The sequence below is a fragment of the Varroa destructor genome, unplaced genomic scaffold, assembly GCF_002443255.2.
Source record: "Varroa destructor unplaced genomic scaffold, Vdes_3.0 BEIS01000003.1, whole genome shotgun sequence".
Classification (NCBI taxonomy): domain Eukaryota; kingdom Metazoa; phylum Arthropoda; class Arachnida; order Mesostigmata; family Varroidae; genus Varroa; species Varroa destructor.
In genome coordinates, this window is record NW_019211456.1 from 47,370,746 (window position 1) to 47,391,720 (window position 20,975).

At 39.2% G+C, this 20,975-nt stretch overlaps 2 protein-coding genes and 1 long non-coding RNA gene across 12 annotated transcripts in view; 2 read left to right on the plus strand and 1 right to left on the minus strand.

The window, feature by feature from the left end:
- Nucleotides 1-3,714, plus strand: part of LOC111246671 (uncharacterized) — a 7,244-nt gene extending 3,530 nt beyond the window's left edge. The window contains exon 3 of one of the 2 annotated variants that reach the window (XR_002671752.2): nt 3,198-3,714. This is a non-coding gene — a long non-coding RNA (uncharacterized LOC111246671). The remainder of the gene's footprint in view (nt 1-3,197) is intronic. The other variant, XR_015324845.1, reaches the window with a different exon arrangement.
- Nucleotides 689-3,416, minus strand: mbt (serine/threonine-protein kinase PAK mbt). Its single transcript, XM_022796644.2, has 3 exons — nt 3,186-3,416; nt 2,002-2,814; nt 689-1,876 (listed from the first exon to the last, which is right to left on the minus strand). Exons 1-3 carry the CDS (start codon nt 3,414-3,416, stop codon nt 896-898), a joined length of 2,025 nt encoding a protein of 674 aa, XP_022652379.1. The 3' UTR covers nt 689-895.
- Nucleotides 3,715-9,269: 5,555 nt separating the features above from the next.
- LOC111247009 (V-type proton ATPase 116 kDa subunit a 1-like) lies at nt 9,270-20,553 on the plus strand. 9 transcript variants are annotated; one of them, XR_002671919.2, is made up of 12 exons: nt 9,270-9,429; nt 10,777-10,929; nt 11,101-11,226; nt 11,653-11,838; nt 12,011-12,294; nt 12,572-12,743; nt 12,923-13,348; nt 13,769-13,990; nt 14,391-15,114; nt 15,406-15,577; nt 16,087-16,415; nt 18,126-20,553. XR_002671919.2 is itself a non-coding variant. In XM_022797518.2 (11 exons), the coding sequence occupies exons 2-11, from the start codon at nt 10,813-10,815 to the stop codon at nt 16,196-16,198; spliced, it is 2,541 nt and encodes an 846-aa protein (XP_022653253.1). In that variant the 5' UTR covers nt 9,270-9,429; nt 10,777-10,812; the 3' UTR covers nt 16,199-17,165. The 9 variants fall into 9 exon arrangements, 8 of the variants coding, with proteins under 8 accessions (XP_022653253.1, XP_086841146.1, XP_022653257.1 ...); XM_022797518.2 differs by lacking the exon at nt 18,126-20,553 and having other exon boundaries at nt 16,087-17,165; XM_086985020.1 differs by lacking the exon at nt 18,126-20,553 and having other exon boundaries at nt 15,541-15,577; nt 16,087-17,165.
- Nucleotides 20,554-20,975: the final 422 nt, after the last annotated feature.

Consider the following 20,975-nt stretch of genomic DNA (forward strand, 5'->3'; position numbering starts at 1 on the left):
ATATATATAAGTACTCAAGTTCTCTTCTTATCACTATCTCAGCAATGCTGACTTCCATACATCCAATCTTCCGTTTCATTACATATGTCCACTCTTTCTGTCTGTTGTTTCTTGTTTTCATAAATTATTATTATTATTATTATTATTAAATACTTTACATATCAGAACAGCGTTCCTTCGTAGTCATCTCGGTTCCTCCCTATCTCTGCTCAATGTGTCACGTCGTTGTTAAGAGCGCTTTTTAGTTGCACAACCCGTTTAGTGAGTTTCATTGCTCTGCGTCTTTTACCGTTAGTGTGATATGTGGTCGTAGTATCCTTTTGTGCCGTGATGGGTAATCGATCGATTAGGGGGTGCTTTGTTGTGACAACCTTGTACCGATATTTCGTTAACCTCACAGCCACGTCCCTAATATTTCTATCTGGAACCATCAATTATAGCTTTCCTTTTGTCATGTCCGTTTAGTACGCTGAAATTTATCTTTGTACATAAATGCATTCGTAAACAGACCGTCCATGGCCATTTCTATATTTAGGCCCACTGTGTGATGAATGTCAAAGCAAACACCTTCAGCGCTTTTTTTTTACAGCTGTTCCCTTACCGTTAATATAAATATACTGTGATGTATGTATGTATATTCGCATTAGGGACGCAAAATCTGGTTGACTAACTAGAAAATGGAACACACTTGTTGTTCCGAGACGGCTGTCACAGCGGTTTTATTATCACCATTAACTCAGTGGTGTAGTCACTAAAAAGGAACTCGTTAACATGAGTTTCACAGGACAGGACGGAGCCAACGTCCAAGTCGATGGCATATGAAGGCAGTATTTTGTTTCACGTCTTATCTTATAAAAAAACAACTAGGTTCAATCATGTGTGGTGTTCCATATGCCTATTTGTGCGTCTGTTGACTCTGCCTTGTCTGTAATAAAGGCAACAGAACACTGGGAGCTCCAGCTTGTCTCAAAAATGGGTGCTGTAGCAGCTCAAATGCGGTGGCACGCTGCGAAGGATCGCGAACGAGCATCTTATCCAAGAAGCCGCCTAGCCGGGTACCTGATACGCCAGAAGCACGCACTTTCGGTGGGGGCATATCCCTAATCCGCCGCATAGCTTGTAAGGGTGGCTCGTTGAAGAATGGAGGCTCTGAGTCTACCATTTCGATCAGCATGATACCTAGTGACCAGATGTCCACTTCGGGGCCGTAGGGAAGTCGACTGATCACCTCAGGTGCCATCCAATATGGCGTGCCTACGAGACTTTTTCGTTTAGGCAAGTCGGCGCTTACCTGAGCGCAAAAACCGAAATCGCTCAACTTTACACGTCCATCGTGAGCCAAAAGAATGGAGTCGCTTTTGATATCGCGGTGAATAACACCCTGAGAATGTAAATACGCCAGTGCCTTGAGAACCTGTTTGCATACAGTGGCGATTTGTACTTCATCCATTTTACAGCTCGTAACAATGTCAGTGAGCGCTCCACCTTGCAAGAATTCCATGACGACCCACAGTTCATTCTCAACTAGGTATGATGCATACATTTCGACAATGTTTGCGTGCTTGTAATCGCGCATAATGACAACTTCATTAAATAAAAGCTCTCGCCGTTGTTGCTTTCGAAGATCCATGCGTTTCACTGCGACTACTTCTCCAGTGCTAACCTGCTTTGCGATGCAAACGACACCTGTTGAACCTTCTCCAATCTTAACAAACTCAAGAATATCGTTCCGGGGATCACCCTGCGATACCACCATTTGAAGAGCTGCCCGGAACTGCTCGTGCGATAAACGTTGATTGGCATCTGGCATTTGTTGTTGTGGTTGCTGCTGAGAAGGCTTGTTGTTAGTACTCACCTGCGGCTCAGGGCTAGCCGGCTGAAAAACGAGGTAGGGGTCACATAATAATAAGTAAAAGTTAATCACTAGAAGTAACGGTTATTATCAGTTGCGCATATAACACATAATATATATGGTTAGCAATGAAGTACAAAAGGTCTTACCTGTTGGTGTTGAGCATGCTGCTGATGCACAGAAGAATCAGTCGGTAGCGGCATGGGTTGAGGCTTATTGTGATTAGCCGTATGAGGCGGTGGTACGGGTGGACCTTGAGGATGGCCTCCCGAACCAGGCCCAATCGACTGGGGAACTATTTGATGACTTGGCGGTCCACCTGGATGTCCTTGTATTTGGCCTTGAGCCTGTTGTGAGAAATGTGCTCCCTGGTGCGCAGAGCCATGTTGAGGAAGAGGCGGAGGTGGAGGCAATTTCTCGTTTTCGTTATTATTATCCATCATTGGTCGAGGTGCTGGGGGTTTGCCTGCCGGGGCGATCCTCATGGCGGGGTTGAAGCCAAACTGGCCTTTAGGGGGTGGAATTGCATGTGGGTTCGGTGGTAATGAATTCGCCGAACTGTTAAGTCTTGGTATCTGGTTTGCTTGAGGTAGTGGCACTGAATGACTGAACGATTGATTCATCAACTGGCCAGAATTATGCGGCGGGGGTTGCGGTGGGTGCACCTGATGGGTCGGATGCGGCGGGTGACCAGGATGACCTGGGGGGTTAAGATGACCGGGTGCTCCTTGACTTGATGGCTGGCCTTGATGTACGGTCGGATGTGGCGTATTGCCGGTAGGTGGGGCTAAGGAGGTATTTGCCAATGGCGCATCTTCTTGAATCGTTTGAGGCAGATGCTGCTGCTGTAGGGATGATGACAGGTGACCGCGCACCGCCGGGGGTGAATGCGATCTCAAAGAATTTGAGCGTGCGACAAGGTTACGGCTGCTTGATGTTGCCGCAGTGCCTCGTACAATCGTCTGTAATTAGAATATTTTTTTATACAAAATCGTATAAAACTATAAAACGGCCTAAAACTGTGTCTACTTTTTTTATCTCGTTGAGTCTGCGTATCTTCCATCTATTTATCGACTTCATTTTGTATCTACATGTTTATTCGTGGTAAAAAAATAAAAATCCACATCAACATTGGACTATTTTGGATTGTTATCTATTGAAGTTCCACTTCTAATCATTCGAACAACGCGTTCTTTATTTGACAAAATATTCGTCTTCGAAACAAACTAATGTACACTAAAATACGATGCATTTGTTTAACTACGAGGTATTATGAGGCTTTGCCTTTTAACGCTCTCTAGAAACCAAAAAATTTAAACATGCTTATACTAACGTGCATCTTGAGGTCCAGAATTTCAGTTGGTGTGATGTTAGAAGGATCGATAATCGGTTTGGGCCGCATCGATGGATCATCTGAACCAGCCGCTTGTGGGACCTGAATCAAAGACGCCCATTGAGGAGGTAAACCCACATAGCGGCCCTCGCGACGATCAAAACCAGTGTGCACGCGATGTTCGAAATTCGAAGGCATCGAAATAACAGGACGCTTCTTCTTGCGAAACATTTTGTCCGACAATGGGTGTATCCGCTTATGGGCAATCCAGGTTCCCTAGTTCGCGCTTACTTCGTGAGCTTTGTTGGTGAGCACGCCCGTCTTTCATCCAGCACAGATCTGATCTGAGAACCTAATTCTTCGTAGCCGGCTTAAATGTAGTGTCGTAAGCGTGCAAATCGTATGTTCCAGTTTAACTGGCTACTTTTCATAGTAAAAACATTTCAAGAGCTCGGTGTTGACTGCACTTCTGTAATAGAGTAAAATGCTCAATATATATGTACTACAATAAAAGCCACTTTTAGAAAAATCCGCACTTTCTTTCTATCAAAATATATCTCAATGTATTATGTATCGCATCTTCAAATCAAACGTACGTTTATCGTCGGAAGTTGAGTTGCTAAACACGGCATTCTGCGTAGCATAGAATTAAAGAAATACTAAGCACGGCTTTTTTTTTGTTTTCGTTACGTCTGATGGTCTTTATCCTACTTTTTTGCAAAACAGAAGTCATGTCAACACTTCAGCAAACTAATCGCAACTAACAGTTTGGGCAATAAACACACCGATGAGTGCGAATAATTGGAATATCCTTATTAAGCGTGAATATCTGCGCTTGCACATATCATAAGCGTGGTGCAATTCATGCCTCAACAATTTTTTATGGTTGCGAGAAAACAACTAGAAAAATCCTGGGTGGATATGCTGTGGGTGTTGGTCTAATCTTCTAACTCAACTCCAAACAATGACCTATGTGACCAATATGAACCAGAAAATATTCATCGAAAAAGTTCAAAGCCGGTTTTCTTTAATAGTTTTGTGCTAGGATATATACAGACTATATTTCTTTATCGACCGAAACCCCAACTACACTACTTTTCTCTACTGTATCCTCCTTCTACGAAGAATGCTTTTTTAAAGGTCAAGTCAAAATGATAAACAAATGAAATAAGAAAAGCAATATAAACAAATAGGTGTTTTAGTGATTTCATATTCGATACTGGCATCATGTGTAAATATTCGATACTTGTTATTAAGTATATTAAAAGAAAAAGTCTTATTTGTGTAAAAATTACACCATGACTATAGTGTAATAGCCTAACAAATGGCGTTACGGCATTGCTTCGGTAAAGGTACTAATCGCGTCAGATAAGTGCAACTAAGACCGTTCACCTTTAGAATATCGAAATATAAGTGTACCACGCTTGGGACCAAAAATTAAGTGAGGCAAAAGTTGTCATTCTATAAATACAAATTCGTTGATTGTACTTGGAAATTCAGTTAGTTTCCTTTACCACTGACTACACTGTTAAAACGGAGAAGGTAGCCAACCAGGGAAATAATTAGCCAACGAGCTATTTTTTGCTTGGAAAATTTCATGCCTCGTTGCAAGCGATTTTTAGATCCTCCGCTTCCGCGGGTATGCAATGTTCAATAAAAAGTATTGCTTTTGTTAACCGCTTAAAGACTAAACAGGTTAAAACCAAGAAAATGTTGCGGACAGCAACGAACGGCATTGGTAAATCTCATAAAAGGACGCAACTTTATTCTTTTTTGATTACATACACTTAGAGAGAGCTGCCTACCGACTTGCCATACTAATTATATAGAATTATATAGGATATATAACCTAGTATTTTTCATCTCAGAAGCCGTTGTGTCACTGCCTGGTTAAATCATTGGTGTTATAACACTGGATACAAGTAAATTTAGGCTGACCGTCGGTATGAATTTTCGAAAATTTTTCAGTTCGAACTTTGTTAGAATCGGTGACACTTCACAGCCGTTATTTTGTGTAATCCATCTTTTCTTCACCAATTTCCCTCTCTCCATGCTTACTTACCTGACAGGTGCAGTTGGCGAGACTCTTAGAAAACTTTTATTAGAAAACTACAATGGCTACAACGATGCCATTACCAGTTGTTCGACCAAAACTATACACACACTACACAAATAAAGGCTTGCGAGGGTCATCCTTGCAAATATTGTACAAAAAACTTTTCCTCCATCAGACACACAACTTAACTTACGAAAAAAAGATAAAACTAAAGTTTTGGCGACGATCAAATAATCCCCAGTGGGCATCTAACCACAAGTAAATAAATAGACACGCCATATTGAATGATGAACTGATCACTCTTGCAGTGCTGTGAGCCCCGCCGATAGAATGCAGCCAGCGTCGCTACCCGCACTCACTTCGATGCGCCTCCACTCAACGGTGATTGTGGTTGAGCAATCGGAACGCTTAAAAGAAAGTATTTAGAAAACTTTGGTCTCCTTAATTTCAAGGAAATATTCTGAACATGATTTGAAATATAAGAACTTTTTTGGAATTATCTGTCGAGTTGTTCGGCTCATTACAGCGTAGTCAAATGTAATGGTCCAATGTCATCAGATCCGTTACAGTATAACGAAACCATTAGATAATCTCAACAGAGTCGACGTTGTTGATTGAGCTGACATCAGACCGAAGTAGATGAAATAGGTACATTCTTTATCAAGCTTAGTTCAGGCACTTTCTCTATCTCTCTTCCTGCTACGTTCTATCGCCGCACTACTCGCCGTCCGTGCCCCATGAAGCTTCCGATGATTACTGTATCGGGGGGTGCAGTAAGAGTTTAGGGTGGGTACTGTTAGCGATGGGGGCGACCAGTGTACGTACGTACGCCAAGAAGGCGGGGTTACGCCAAAGGACACTATACAGACAAACCCAAGATACGCACACGCTGCCGATAGCAGGCACGCCGCTAGGTAGCGCCTTGGGCCTATCCGAGGCCTGCGGACACACCACACTTATCGCAGATTAGATAGAATTTTCTACTGGCGACATCTAGCGAGAATACTTGTGTCAACGGTATTAGCTTCCCGTTGTTAACCGCATTTTTCGGTCTGCTTGCTGTTTTATTATTGCCTGCTCTGTATGCTCCGGTGCTTGGGCTGGCTGCGGGCGAACTGGCCTCTTCACCGTTCGTACACATGCTATACCAATGTATGGATTTCCCTGCCAGTTCGTGTGCCGGTACTTGGTAGGATTTCTGGGGGTGCAGTAGAACGCTTGGGTGGATTTCATGGTTTGCCCATCGTATCGAAGGACGGTAACCGGCGTGGCCTAGTCTGGCATGGGTTAATCAACGCAGTTTGTAACTATAAATCAGCACTAGAACATCATGCTGCTACTGCCATGATAACGGTACGATGCTGTGGTGTGGTATGATACCCGCCTTGACGTAGCTATCATTCCGCTGTCGATTGCTGGCGAAGTACAAAGTCGCTGGTTCAATAAGACTACACTGAATGCTCACACAGGTCAGTGCTTAAGATATACAAAGCACTAACGCTACAAAAACGGGGACTTCGAAGACAAAAAAAGGGCTTGACGGTTGGGACTCTGTGAGCTTGTTCATGAGCCTCTGCTGTCGCTGGTTGGTAATTTCAACTCCCAAACGAGTGTGGTCAGATCACTTACCGATGTCGTACCAGTAGTTCCAAAGACATTTCGTCCCTTCCATAAATTTTACGCATCTTAATGCCTCCATTTGAAAAAAATTATTCTCGCTACCATATTATTAAACGGTATGATGGATAGAGGCAACACACGCAAGTCAACCAGTAGGCTATACTGCTTACGAGTCGGGCACGTTCTGTCGTTATTTCATAATTATTACGATACTTATTTACTAACATCCTATTGTTGATGCGGCTAGTTGTACAACATGACAGGTATTGGCTCTCGTATCAAGGCCAGTCAGTGTAAAAAAATAGTGAATCGCCTTTAGCACACTGCGAAAGTTGCGTTTTCTAAAAGCCCGCATCTTACAAAGCATAATGATTATCCACCTCGTTGTCTATACCATAACTCGGCCTTTTGCAGGCTAAATGAAATATATAAATGGGAGATGCGCCTGGGTAAGATCTTTTCCACAAAACAAATGCAATGATCGACTACGACGGTGCTCCGGGTTAAACACGTGGGCACGAAAATTGGCAAGCAAATCACGTAACACTGTAGCTTAATAATAATTTTTTCAAACGTGCGGCCTTGTAACCCTACAATGTTACAAAGTTACTAAAATAATCGTCGGAGGTTTATTTTTTACTTACGCCGCTGGCGTAGATCAGGGCGAATTAAGCGGTATGGAGGGAGCATACAGGGCAAGCCGAGTTTTAGTTAGAGAGCCGAGAGGTTTATTCATTGCCAATCCGAGGATGACTTTCCATTTTCGCCAAGCTGCATGAATCCAGTAGTTCTTCGGTTTCATCGTAATAATCACGCATGCTTTTTAATACCAATCAGTAATACCACCCATAATATTTATTTGTTATTATTATAAGTACCAACCATAATATTTATTTGATAACACTTAAAAAAATAGAGAGGGTTTCATAACGGTTTTTGATAGCTGACGACGTTATGACCGTAACAGTGGTGCCTAAAAAATCTAACGCACAATAAAAATAGCGCATCTTACGATACCTTATCTACTTGAGGAACTCAAATGGTATTCTACATTGTGTAAAGTTTGCTATCACAAGTATTTAAAAAAATATTTTGGGTACTACAACTATCAATACCTACTCTGCACTTGAGGCTTGCGCAAGGAATTGAAACATTTTTTCAGGAAATCGTTTTCACAACATCAAATCTTTACTTGAATTACTCACGCCTAATTATAAATATGATGAAAAAAACAGATCGTGTTTGTTTCGTAATGCGTCCGTGTAATGGCAGCGGCATGTGAAAAATATACTGCTTATTCGTACTTTGTTTTTATTAGTATCGAAGCCATGAGCTTAATGTTCGGAGACGGAATATGTCTCAGTGCCGGACTCAAGCCACCAGCGTCGGGCTGCGAAGCCGGAAATTCGAAACTTGACCGTAGAAGTTATTGTGGTTGATGAATTCTCATTTTTGATTGTATTCACTCTTATCTACTATTACACTATATGCCATAAGCTAGACTTGTCTTTATCTTTCATAGAAAATCCCATTCTATTATCAGTTATTCGCCGCCAGATCCCAAATGACATGATAACTAATTATCTGATTAAGTCCAGTGCAAATTACTGATAAGCGTAACTAGTACTCAGCATATCTTCAGACTCATATTTATTAGTCGGATGTTCTTCTTCAGTATTCATTATTTTGCATTATTATCATACGCGCGAAACCACTCCTTCTTCTTCGGCTAACTCTTGAAAATTCAATCATATATTAGACTGAACTGCGCTTGCATGACGATATACATTGATTCATTTAATACAAGTTATCCCAAGTGATTCTTTACTATCAGTTTTTGCTCTTTAAATAGATTTAATAACGTTTTAGGCATGCAATTATTCATATTAAGATTGTATTAGGCGTTTTTAATCTTTACATTTTTGTTCGTGGAACCAAAGTAAGGCGCAATTGTTGTCACACAAGTTGTGTGTTTTTTTCTCTGCGCCAAATTATTTGAAAATGACTTTATATTTTAAACAAAGTGTTCTCTAAAGATCTTCTTCACATTAAGGTGGGGTGACTATTTTGCTATTTGCAGACCTTCTGTCAGGGTTAACATCGTCACTTTACCGGACGGTGCATTTCATATGTACGACTATTCACCTACAGGTCTGCATGGGAAATACGAACGCAATATTTTGTACTGGTACCTGCATAGAACTTGAATTACATAAATCATGGACAATAAATACATCAAAGTGATAAACATTTATTGCTTTCATCATTACTAGTTACCCTTTCTGACCTGCAAACTCCGGCAGAGCGGTAGAATTTCGCGCCAATCATAGCCTCTTTTGGTCGACGCCGACGCCATCTGTCTACAAGTGATAGAGATAAAGCAAATGACGCATGCGTACTATGATTGAGTCTCACGTGATCGATAGTATGTCATGTGCTGCTGCGAGTTGCTAACAGCAGGATATCAAGCTGGAGACAGTCTAAGACATTAGTTCTATCTGTGTGTAGTGATCACTTAATGTGTTTGTGTCGTTCCTTTTTTTAAAAAAGTATTTGTATAAGTTCGAGGTGAGTGTTCTGTAGTATTGCAGATTGTGAGTGCGATCACAGCAAACCGTTCATTCTCATGGAAAACAGCTTTAGTTCTCCCTCTGCCTGTCGCGCTCGCCAGTAAAACTAGGAAGGAGATTTTAGGGCAAATCTCTATAGCCTCGCTGGGCGTATGTTCGATGATTTAATTCAACTTAGGTCTTTAATTGGTTCATTGAAGTGTTGTGTGCGGTAAAAGGCAAACAATCGGTTGAATTCTAGATTTCTACCACTGTTCTATCTCTGACACGGAAGTAAAGTTCGCGCGCAGAAGCCGGGCGCTACCGGTAACACCTGAAGTGTCAATGTTATCACCCAGAGAAATGAAAAATACGTTGATACGGCACGTGTGATTATCTTTAACTCTGTTGTACGGAGCTTGTCTACACGAAACGTATTTGCACTACACAAGCGAAATTTCTTCGAAGCAGGTTTTTGAAGATGGCAAACTAATATAATATACCTGTCCTTTTTCAACAGGTTGGGCCTCGCAAAAAAGTGATAGAATGATTTTATGAAAGTATCGCTATTCGAATTGATTTTATCAAATCACGGCTGACGGCGACTTATCGTTTCACTTCTATTTTTTCTAGAATATGTTGATTCTCTGTCATACAAACCTAGCAGATGGTTATCGTGACCCTTAATTAATATATTTATTATATTTGTGATTTATAATATATATACATATATATATATATATATATAATTGATTGATACAAATTGATTGCTAGATAAGAAATAGCTAGGTTCGCTTTCGGAGAAGCTTACCAAGTCGTTTCCATCTCCCTGAGGAGTTGGCTATTTCTTATTTATGGAAACTACCACCGACTATAAATAGCTTTAACTGATGACCGAATATTAGAATAGATTTATTTATTACAGATTATTGTAGGTCCTTTTTATTATATTCAGCATCTCTAACATTTAAACGAAATCCATAAATGCGAAGTATGTGTTTATCCCGATCTAATCGTGAAACATTATAGCCTAAATGTTTAAATGTGTTGAGTTATATCGCATAAAACTATTTTTAGATAACGTAGGTCTTTTTCTTGAATGCACAAATTCACAAATGTTCACTTCTCAAACATGGCCGCTATAAATCAAAGTATATGTGTCCTATGCTGTACCAGACTGTTTGCCTATTTATGCTTCTCACTCACCACTAGTTATTATTACTATACGCTGTATCACTTCAGGAAGGTACTGTATATAACGGAGTTTAACTTACGACTGAGTTGAGTGCTTTTCGTTGAAGGAACAGGTTGCTTCACTTATACCCATAGTCAATGTTAATTAACAATGATATATTTTTTCTAGCAGAATATTTGTGAACTCGTGAACTCTGAAACGCCCAAGATGGGGTCGTCGTTCCGTAGCGAGGAGATGACTATGGCGCAGTTGTTTCTCCCAACTGATTCTGCTTATTTTTGCATGTCTGAACTAGGCGAGCTCGGTCAAGTGCAGATCTGCGATGTGAGTGTCTCTAGTTATCTTATTTTGCATATAACTCTGACTATTAGAATGATTCGAATTTAATTTGCATTAACAGCTATAGCCTGTCCGACAGCACGTACCTTTTTCGTGCTCGATTTTGGTCTATCGCTTGACGTAGACGTTCATTTGCATTTTTTTTTCATTTGCCAGTTGAACCCGGACACTAATGCTTTTCAACGACGATTCGTTAACGAGATACGCCGTTGCAATGAAATGGAAAGGCAGCTGCATTATATTTTGCGACAGATTAAAATGAAATCTCTGCATATTCCGCAGGTGGTATAGAGCTTCATGTATGCGTGTACACATGCATGTCTTATTGTAAGCAGATATTCAGTCGATATAACTATCGACTGATACAGTTGTTTACGCAGATGTTTTGTTTGATAAAAATTATTGATTCTACAGCTCTAACTTTACATCGCACTAAATATCTAGCTTCATAGGCAGTTTAAGTTAGGTAAGCTGCTAAGTTAAATTACTGAATCAATTAAATTAAATTAAAAGACAGTACAGAACAAATAAGGATTTTACTTGTTCTGTGTACACCGACAGCTACTTATGATATATAACGTCCTTTGACTGATCAATCAATCGCAGTTGAGTTTTATGATCGATGTCATAATAGATGTCACTCAGTTTTTTGCCCCTTAATAATACTATTGATAACACTCGAATAAACGCTCCTTTGAAACGTCGCAGTTGAGCGCCAAAGGCTATCCGAAGGCACCTCATCCAAAAGATATGATTGACATGGAGGCAACCTTTACAAAAATAGAAGACGAGTTAAAAGAAGTTAACGTCAATGGCGAGGAACTGAAAAGGACATACCTCGAACTTTCTGAGGCCAAGATGATCGTGGAGCTAACGCAGGAGTTCTTCGAGCAGGTTCGTAACAAGAATTTAAGTTGAAATTCTGCTTTAAATGCTCATACGATAAAAAAAAGAAGCACTAGAAGAGACGACCGAACTTCTAACAACAGTACCTATTTCGACGCAAGATGTGCATATGTATAACTACAGCCTTCTTAAAATCTGTTTAATATTTTGTTTTGCTTAGCGAGAACGTTCGGCGAGTGTGGTGCAACGTGATGACGGCTTTCAACTGATGCCGACAGACAATATTAATCTATTCTTCCTGGCGGGAGTAGTTCCCCGTGAAAAGCTCATGTCTTTAGAGACGCTGCTGTGGCGCGTCTGCAGGGGCAACATATTTTTGCGTCAGGAGCCGATTTCACTACCCCCGGACGATCCCCACTCTGGTAACAGGCAGCTGAAGAACATTGTCTTAATCTTCTTCCAGGGCGAACAACTGAAATTGAAGATTAAAAAAATCATGCAGGCGTTAGTGTCTTCAACTTGTTTATTTTTACGGCGCAATAATAATTATAATACGACCAATTTTCTTCGTCAAATCGAAATAAAAAAATGTATATTTATGATCATTCAATCAATAAATATTAAAACCGTTACGTAAAGTCTAATATGGATATTTAAGATACATGGGTATTCCTTATTAGCTAGTTTAAACGGTAACAACCTACTCATTGAATTTGAAAGTTCTAATAAGATTGTTTTAAATGAAAGCGATATTATTGCGTCACTTCTCTCATTCGAATAGGTTTCACGCCACGATATATCCGATCTCGGATACGCCGAAAGGTCGTCATCAGTTACTAGATAACATTCGTGGCCGGCTGGAAGATTTGAAGAAAGTTCGCCAGGAAGCTGATGATCACAGAGATCGCGTTCTTAGAGCTGCCTCCCGAAAAATCAACTCGTGGTTTGTCCAGGTGTGTTTAAATCTTTATGGAATAATCAGTTACCGAATTCTGCGCTGTTTAGCATATGACTATATCACTAAGCCCCTGCTTCAATTTTTAACTGTTTGAATTTTGAGCTTCTACTGTATTGTATTCTTATGTTCAATATGTATTCGTTTAACTTTGATTGGTCGCTGCTCTTCACACAGGTTCGTAAAATGAAAGCGACGTTCCACACGCTCGATTGTTGTAATATGGACATCACATCAAAATGTCTTCTAGCTGAAGCATGGATGCCGGTTGCAGATATTGCGCTCGTACAGAACGCTCTGAATCGTGGCCAGGTGGCGTCGGGTAGTAACGTGTATCCTATTTTGCAACAAGTCGATACAAATCAGGTCCCACCAACCTACAATCGTACGAACAAATTTACCAATGCGTTTCAAAATATTATTGATGCGTACGGCATTGCGACCTACCAGGAAATTAATCCAACTCCATTTACCATCGTCACGTTTCCTTTTTTGTTCGCTGTGATGTTCGGCGACGCGGGCCATGGCCTTCTTATGTTCCTTTTTGCGTTCTGGATGGTCCTCTGGGAACGATCGCTCAGCGAACAGTGGAATGACAACGAGGTAAGCGTTATGGAAGAAAGATTATACATTTTGATATGCAATACATATTACATTTTTTTCAAATAAAGCAACGTCAATACCTGATAATTCACAAAACCAATAAGAATAAACAGTTACAGTACATCTATAACAAAACGGTTGTAATGAACGGTTATTCATTTCAAATTATTTGCAGCGAAATTTAAATCGGCGAATGAACTAGTTAATTATTCCTTTCATCCTATATAAACGAATATTTTGCTCTAATTCACTCTCTTCATTTAAACCTACATGTAAAAAAATCCTTCTTTTTCAATTTCTACTAGGAGTTGCTACAAACAAAGTTTTTAATTGTTATTACTATTTTATTAATAGGCTTCTACGTAAATCAAATGCTACATGCCTCTGTTTATCTTTTTTCTATTCATTCTGTTTTGACAGATCTGGAATATGTTCTTCGGCGGTCGGTACATTATCATTTTGATGGGCTTTTTCTCAATGTATACTGGCTTAATCTATAACGACGTGTTCTCAAAATCGATGAACATTTTCGGATCCAGTTGGACGGTTCCTAAAAACCAGACCAATCACAATGAGGGTATCACGATGCTTGATCCAAACGACGACTATAGCAGATATCCCTACATCTTTGGAGTGGATCCTGTATGTCAATTAGATACTGACCAATGTTACATCTATATATTACCAGGACCCTTTCGAATAGTTTTGCGTTGAATCGCATATTATTAGCATCTTTGTATTTGTCTGTCGCTCCAAAATCTCAAAACTTATATATTCAAGTCATTGATTACTTACAGTACGTACTATCCGCTTATTATTTGTATATAAGAAGACATACCTTTTAGTTACAGCGGGCATTATTATTATTACCTATTCGCAGTATTCGATCATAGACCTATAAAAGAGGTGTTGCTGATTGTTTTAGCTTTAGATTAAAGTGGTCCACGCTAATTCGCTATACATACATATATATAATTAGGCTGACCCATACTGTAACAACCGCCCTCGTATTTAACGATATACCACTTATTGATTGTTACAGATATGGCAAGTAGCAACGAATAAGATCCCATTCACGAACTCATTCAAGATGAAAACCTCGGTCGTCTTTGGTGTGCTTCAGATGCTATTTGGAGTGCTCCTATCACTTGGCAATCACCTATTTCAAAAGGACAGACTCTCGATTCTGGCTGAATTCGTTCCCCAGTTATTGTTTCTCTGCCTCATATTTGGGTACCTGGTCATTGCTATATTCCTCAAATGGGCGTTCTTCTACCGCAATGCGAGCTGCGCTCCCTCTCTGCTCTTAATGCTTATCAACATGTTTATATTGCAGTATAAACCGTACAATAAGAATGATGAAGCCACCTGTGCGAACTGGCCATTGTATGAAGGTCAAGAGGCGATACAAACAACTTTTATTATCGTTGCTATGATATGCGTACCGTGGATGTTGTTTGTAAAGCCATTAGTCTTGAAGAGTCGCGCCGAACCTGCCAAGGCAATGCGCGCCTCGTCAACAGCGCCACTTAACGCTGAAGAACTCGGGGAGGCTAAGCACGCCCAGACCGAGGAGAACAGCCATGGCAACCATGAGCCGGCTGCAGCCGATAACGGTAGAGGTCAAGGGTGTCCCGCTACCAGCGAATTCGATTTTGGTGAATGTTTAATTAACCAGGTTATTCATACGATTGAGTACGTCCTTGGTTCGGTCTCTCATACTGCCTCGTATCTCCGACTTTGGGCGTTGTCGTTGGCCCACTCTCGTAAGTATTGAAATAATCGTCGAAGCTAGACTTGACAACGCTGTAAAACAGATTACCATGCCAATACTGGACAGTGGTTTAGCCCGAATCGCAAAATAAGGAGATATGCTATTTTTATTCTTCTCGTTGCATTCGAGTTGAATTCGGTTACAGTGCCTCTAGGTTTGCCTATTCGATTATTTAGCTTCAATTTCGTTTATATAACCGTGAAGTTCGCAAATTTTCTATGCTAACTAGCTTTCATTTGATTTTTAATGTATGTATCAACACTGTCTGTTGTTATATGGACAGAGCTGTCGGAGGTATTATGGAGTATGGTGTTCAAAGTAGGACTGAACACGACGGACTGGTTTGGTTTTATCGCAGTGTTTTTGGTCTTTTCGTTCTGGGCATTTCTGACAACTGCCGTGCTGCTCTTAATGGAAGGCCTCTCAGCTTTTCTACACGCTCTTCGTCTTCACTGGTATGGACACTCAGTAACAATATTAAACATTTTGATGAACTGTAAAAAGAAGGAAACAAAAATCGCATGACCTTAAACATTAATCGAAATTACCAGTGCTGATTAGTGTATACTTAGGCTATTATATTGACCTTATACTCATCTCTGTATTACTCAGATAATTTAAAAAAAAACTGCCAGCAAGAATTGTTGCATACGTGCGTTTAGTAATCTACCGCAGTGCATATGCCCTATTTTGTAGTGAGTTCGGGTAGCTTCTCTAAATAAATGATTTGAATATAATTCCTGATTTTTGAAGCTCATATAAAATCAATGATAGTGCATACGAAAATTCGAATTTCATATATTACGTTAGTTTCTCGTCACTAGCACTTTTGTGCCACAGAGCGATTGACCTCGTGATCGAGCGAAGAAGCAAGCTCAGTGGTAACGAATGGCGCACCTATGATAAAGCGCCGTATGAAAATTAACAGTAACAAACCCACGTATATTATGTATTTGATCTTCAGGGTGGAGTTCCAGTCGAAATTTTATCACGGCGAGGGACACCTATTTTTACCGTTCAAATTCAGCGAGATGCTCGATTCAGCTGAACGAGCCGACCGTGCCCTAACCGCTTAAAATGTTTACGAGCGGATGCCGATTGTGTCTAGTAGACTGCTAATATATATGACTATACCCTGGGTACGTCTGTGGCTCCATGCTTTGTAACGGCGTGTGGCTTAAACTTTGTGCGAATAATGAGAATTGTGATAAGAAGAAAAATGGATCCGAAATCACCTTTCGTGTACAGGAAGCAGTTCGCGTGGTAACGCAACTCGTAAAAGGAAAAACGATGGTATGAAACATAAGTACCAGCGTAAGCTGCATAATTCTTTTTACGCTAGGAATAGTGATTTTCGCTGACTTTTTTCATCAAATTTGAAAATTTGCAAACGAAAATTGCTAATTACAAATTATACCAAAATAATTCTGCTTGTTGATATGATTTATTTGCATCGGGCGTAAGAGTGCCATATAACAAAGCAGAACCCCAATTGGCTGTTGTTAGTTGGAGACAGGCCTGATCTAATTCCTCGTATATTTTCACCAACTATAACAATTACTGTTTATTCAAAGCATGTCTTATATAAAGGAGAAACCGAATAACAGACTTTGGTCAGACAAATTCCATTCCGCTATTAATTTTATCCTGTTCATCTGACTAACTTGTGAACCACAACACTTGTATAAACGTTTCTTCATAGAAGTTAAAAAACAAAACCAATTATTTCGATGCTTTTTTTCTAGCTTCGTATGATCTTATGGCATTTACAAGTCTACTTAATTACCATAGGTTCAAATATATTTTTAACTCTCCAATAATTGTTTCTTAGTTACAAAAAACTTACAAGAAACTTACGCAAAAAACACGTCCGACAAAAATCGCCACACGAATTACCTATAGGGTAAGATTACCAACAAGTGTATACATATACAAACCATGTCGTTTACAAGCAGCGGAAAATCTGTCCGACACCTGCTTAAAATGACAAGTAGTATCTTATATATTGGCAAAAATAAATAACGACATTGATGGCTGCCGGTACTTTCAGGTGTTTTATTATTAATGAGAGTAATAACTGTGTTCTAAAGTGCGACGTTAGAAAATAACTAAAATACGAATATAGTTACAAGCATATTGAGTGTCTCTTGTAGCAATGCGTCATCATTTTGCTACCAGCAAAGATTTTTTTCATAAAGATTTGACGAACCCAAATAATAGAAATTTTTTAATCTTATTTTCGGAGTTAACAAAATACATAGTTTCATAGTTATGTCTTTCATTGTCCTTTGTACATCTGAACTATCATAGTACACGAATCGTCAAAAATGGCAAAGTTGTGCGGTTTCGTAATGGAACGTCCTTCTATTGCGGCTAGAACTACAGTAACTTAGACCTCTAAAGTGTTATTCTTCTTAACGGGTTTAAATAGGACAAGTAAAAAAAAAAAAGAAGCGTAAGTAAAAACTAGCTGCAAAAGCCTTTTTGCTTGGAGTGCGCTTATCCTTTAGACTTAACTGAGTTTTACTAGTCACCCAGCTAGAGAGAAATAAAAAACAACAGCTTGATACTTGATGGCTTCATTAATAAAGCACCCACACTACCGGATAACTTGAACGTAGTCCTAATTGTCAAGACTACGTAGGCGATGTCCTAGCAGGAATGCAAGTAGAGTACTACTAAATTTCGTAGACTCAAACATATCCTAATAAATGACAGCTGAGGTAGCCAATGATCTAGATCTTTTTCAATTTTGATAAAGCCAAAGCCAGGTAAAAACATAAACTTTAAGTTTTTCTTAATGGCAAGAGGGCATACAATATTCTAAATCATTTTGTCATAAGAAAAGCTTCAGTAAACTGCGGGACGTAAAACACAGCACCTTTTTGGCCGGAAGTTATATCTGAGGCATGGTGAAAAACCAAGCGATATTAAAATGCTAGCTAACAAAGGAGTTCATGTAAAAAGTGCTTCTCCTAATCCTGTTATTGATGTTTATTCCAGGTATAGGCAAAACACTTCCATGTGGGTTTAGATCCTCACAGTATTCCCACTATGGATCACCGAAAGTTAGACAATAGGATCGAAAATGGACTACATATTTTCACTTGTGACCAATTTGACAGATAGTGACGTAAAAACTAGGCTTATATGTTATCAGATGTGGTCAGTTCTACCTGTTGTGAACAGGTATTGGTCTGTCGGTGAGAATGAAACTAATCTGAATCAAAAGAAAAAGGGCCAAAACATCATGGCTCTCAAAACGTTTTCAGAGTGCCACATCTGAAAGAAGATTTATGGGAATAATTCAGTCTGTATCATCAGAAGCTAGTGTATATTGCTTAAACAATGCCTGGAGCTTTAACAATATGGGATTCTTTCGTCATTAACAAATTTATAGACTTGCTAAGAACAGTACTTACCAAACCATATACAGAGTACAATAAAAATAGAACCAGTGCAGTAACATATATATGGAGATGACCAGCGATCAAATGGCGCGACTCAAGCAGGTCTGGAAAAACGAAGAGATCTGTATACGTTGATATACACGTTTTTGAGAAGCGGCACTTACGGTCCATCAACTAGGATGTGAAGAAGTACAAATCTCACCCTACTTTGTACACAAGGTTGAGAAAACAGCTTATGTGATACAAGTAATAAATACGACGATGTCAAACAGATACTAGGGATAAGTGAGAAATATATACAATAAGCACAAATGGAGAAAGGACGCGGGTGAAAATCAAGACAATCATTCCGAGCTATATCTGAGTTGAGCGACAAGTTTCGACCGATGTCTATTGAACTCTTAGTCAAGTCGGCAGAGTAACATAGGGTTTATAGGGGTTATAAATATACAACAAGTGTAATGTCTCAAGATATTATACCTTAAACAAACGTGTGATAAAAAACACACTGTTGTATCCATTTCTACGCGTAGATTATAAGTCTAAAGACTGCGTAAGTAAACAATGTATTACACTAGAAATACCAACTGCCTCGTCTTCCATTCATACTTACGATGGCTTTGTACTAGAGGCATAGTGGTCGAAGCGTTTCCTTCTGTTATGGCTGAGCGTAGATCTCGAAAATAACACAAACTAGGTTTAGGATCTGCCCGCTCCGAATAAATCAATGTTTGGTACAGCTAATAGTTGTCTCTATCTTTTAATAAAGATGTTTGTGTAGATAATTCGTTAAACTCTTTATTTCTACAGGAGACTACGCATTTACGAACGAACCTTTGGCGTTGTATCAGCAGATCAACAGATACTTTGGGTGAAGTTTTGTAGGCTATGGTTATTTGTATTGGGTTGCTCATACTCTGATTTATTAATCACACCATCGATTTACCACCTTGATTCATCCACGTATGAAGCTTGTTTTAAATTTTGAAATCTATCTTTGAATGTATAGTTGGGGTTAGTAAACTGAGCATTTTCCGTGGATTTATACGATGATTTTTGATTGCTAAAAGATGAAATATTGCAAATTTGTATAAAAGTAACATTTTCTCGGTTTTTAATAAAGTGTTACTCAGGAATACACGTAACGTGATTACGTAGCGCCTAGTTTGATTTGACGATATGTTTGATGTTTTTTTGAAGTTAACTCAGTGAAAATAACCGCTAGTAAAAAGAAATTAACACGCAGCTTGTAAAGAAATGGTTATGTAATAAATATTTGTCTTGCATTAGAGTGGTTTAATGTTTAAGTAAAGATATAAGAACTATACCGGTTGTAAGTACCAACATTAAATATCGGTGGCTCTGTAATTAACGTTGAAAATTGCCTAGATTTTGACAGATTTACTATGAATGATAATCCATTTGACAGACGATCCATTGAGGTCAAATTCCATCGTTAGCTGAATTTCGGAAGACGCATTCAGAACTCTGTGGAACACTAGCTGACTTTCAAGAGCTTCAGTGCAAGGATTCGATCACGTGGCGATCAGCCTGTTCATACGTAGCACACAGACGAAAGCTAACAACCAAATGCAATAAACTGTAACAAAATAGAGTCTGGTTAGGAGGCTAGCTTGTTAAGAATAAGTCATTCGGCAATTCTTTACGTAAAGACGTAGCCAGTATGTTTTTATAATCTTCTTCGGCTACCAGAATGAAATTTTTGACAAGATACACGTAAAGCTTTGTCAGGAACATCTGAGTTAAAAAGAGGGTTTCAGTATTTTGTAAAAGTTTCCAGTATGCATGGTCCTGATTAGGCCCAAATAGGGACCTGAGAAGAGTACTTACAACACGACCTGTTTTGGCCTAAATATAAGGGGTGCTTTAGTTACAGTTATACCGACAGCTCGTTAAACATTAACAAAATGATGCCATCTCTGGATTAGCACTCTCGTGTTGAAAATATTGCTTGCATAATAAACTCCAAGTTTTCGATTATGAATAGCATTCTATAAATACCTCAAGCGCGTATTCATTTGACTCAACTATATATATAATAAGTAATGTATAAATGTATGTTTTTGTGTTTTTAAACGGTTCAAAGCCACACTATCTCTGACATGAAAAATATAATTCAATATGACAAAAAGCAAAAATCAAGATATGACAAAAAGGAGAATTAGTACACAAGTGATGACTTGTCAAAAAGTCTCCCATAATTAGGTTTATATGAGCCAAAATAGCAAAACAGTACGAGCAAAAAAATCCAATAATCTTAAAAACTGATCAGTCTCTTAATATAACCTAAAACGATTTTTGATCATAATTAGATATCTTAGATAATTCGTAGATAAGCAAACTCTGATCCTATATTATATATATAGATCCTATATATAGAGAGTGATGGAAATCCACTATAAATGATTGTAGCCATATTTGT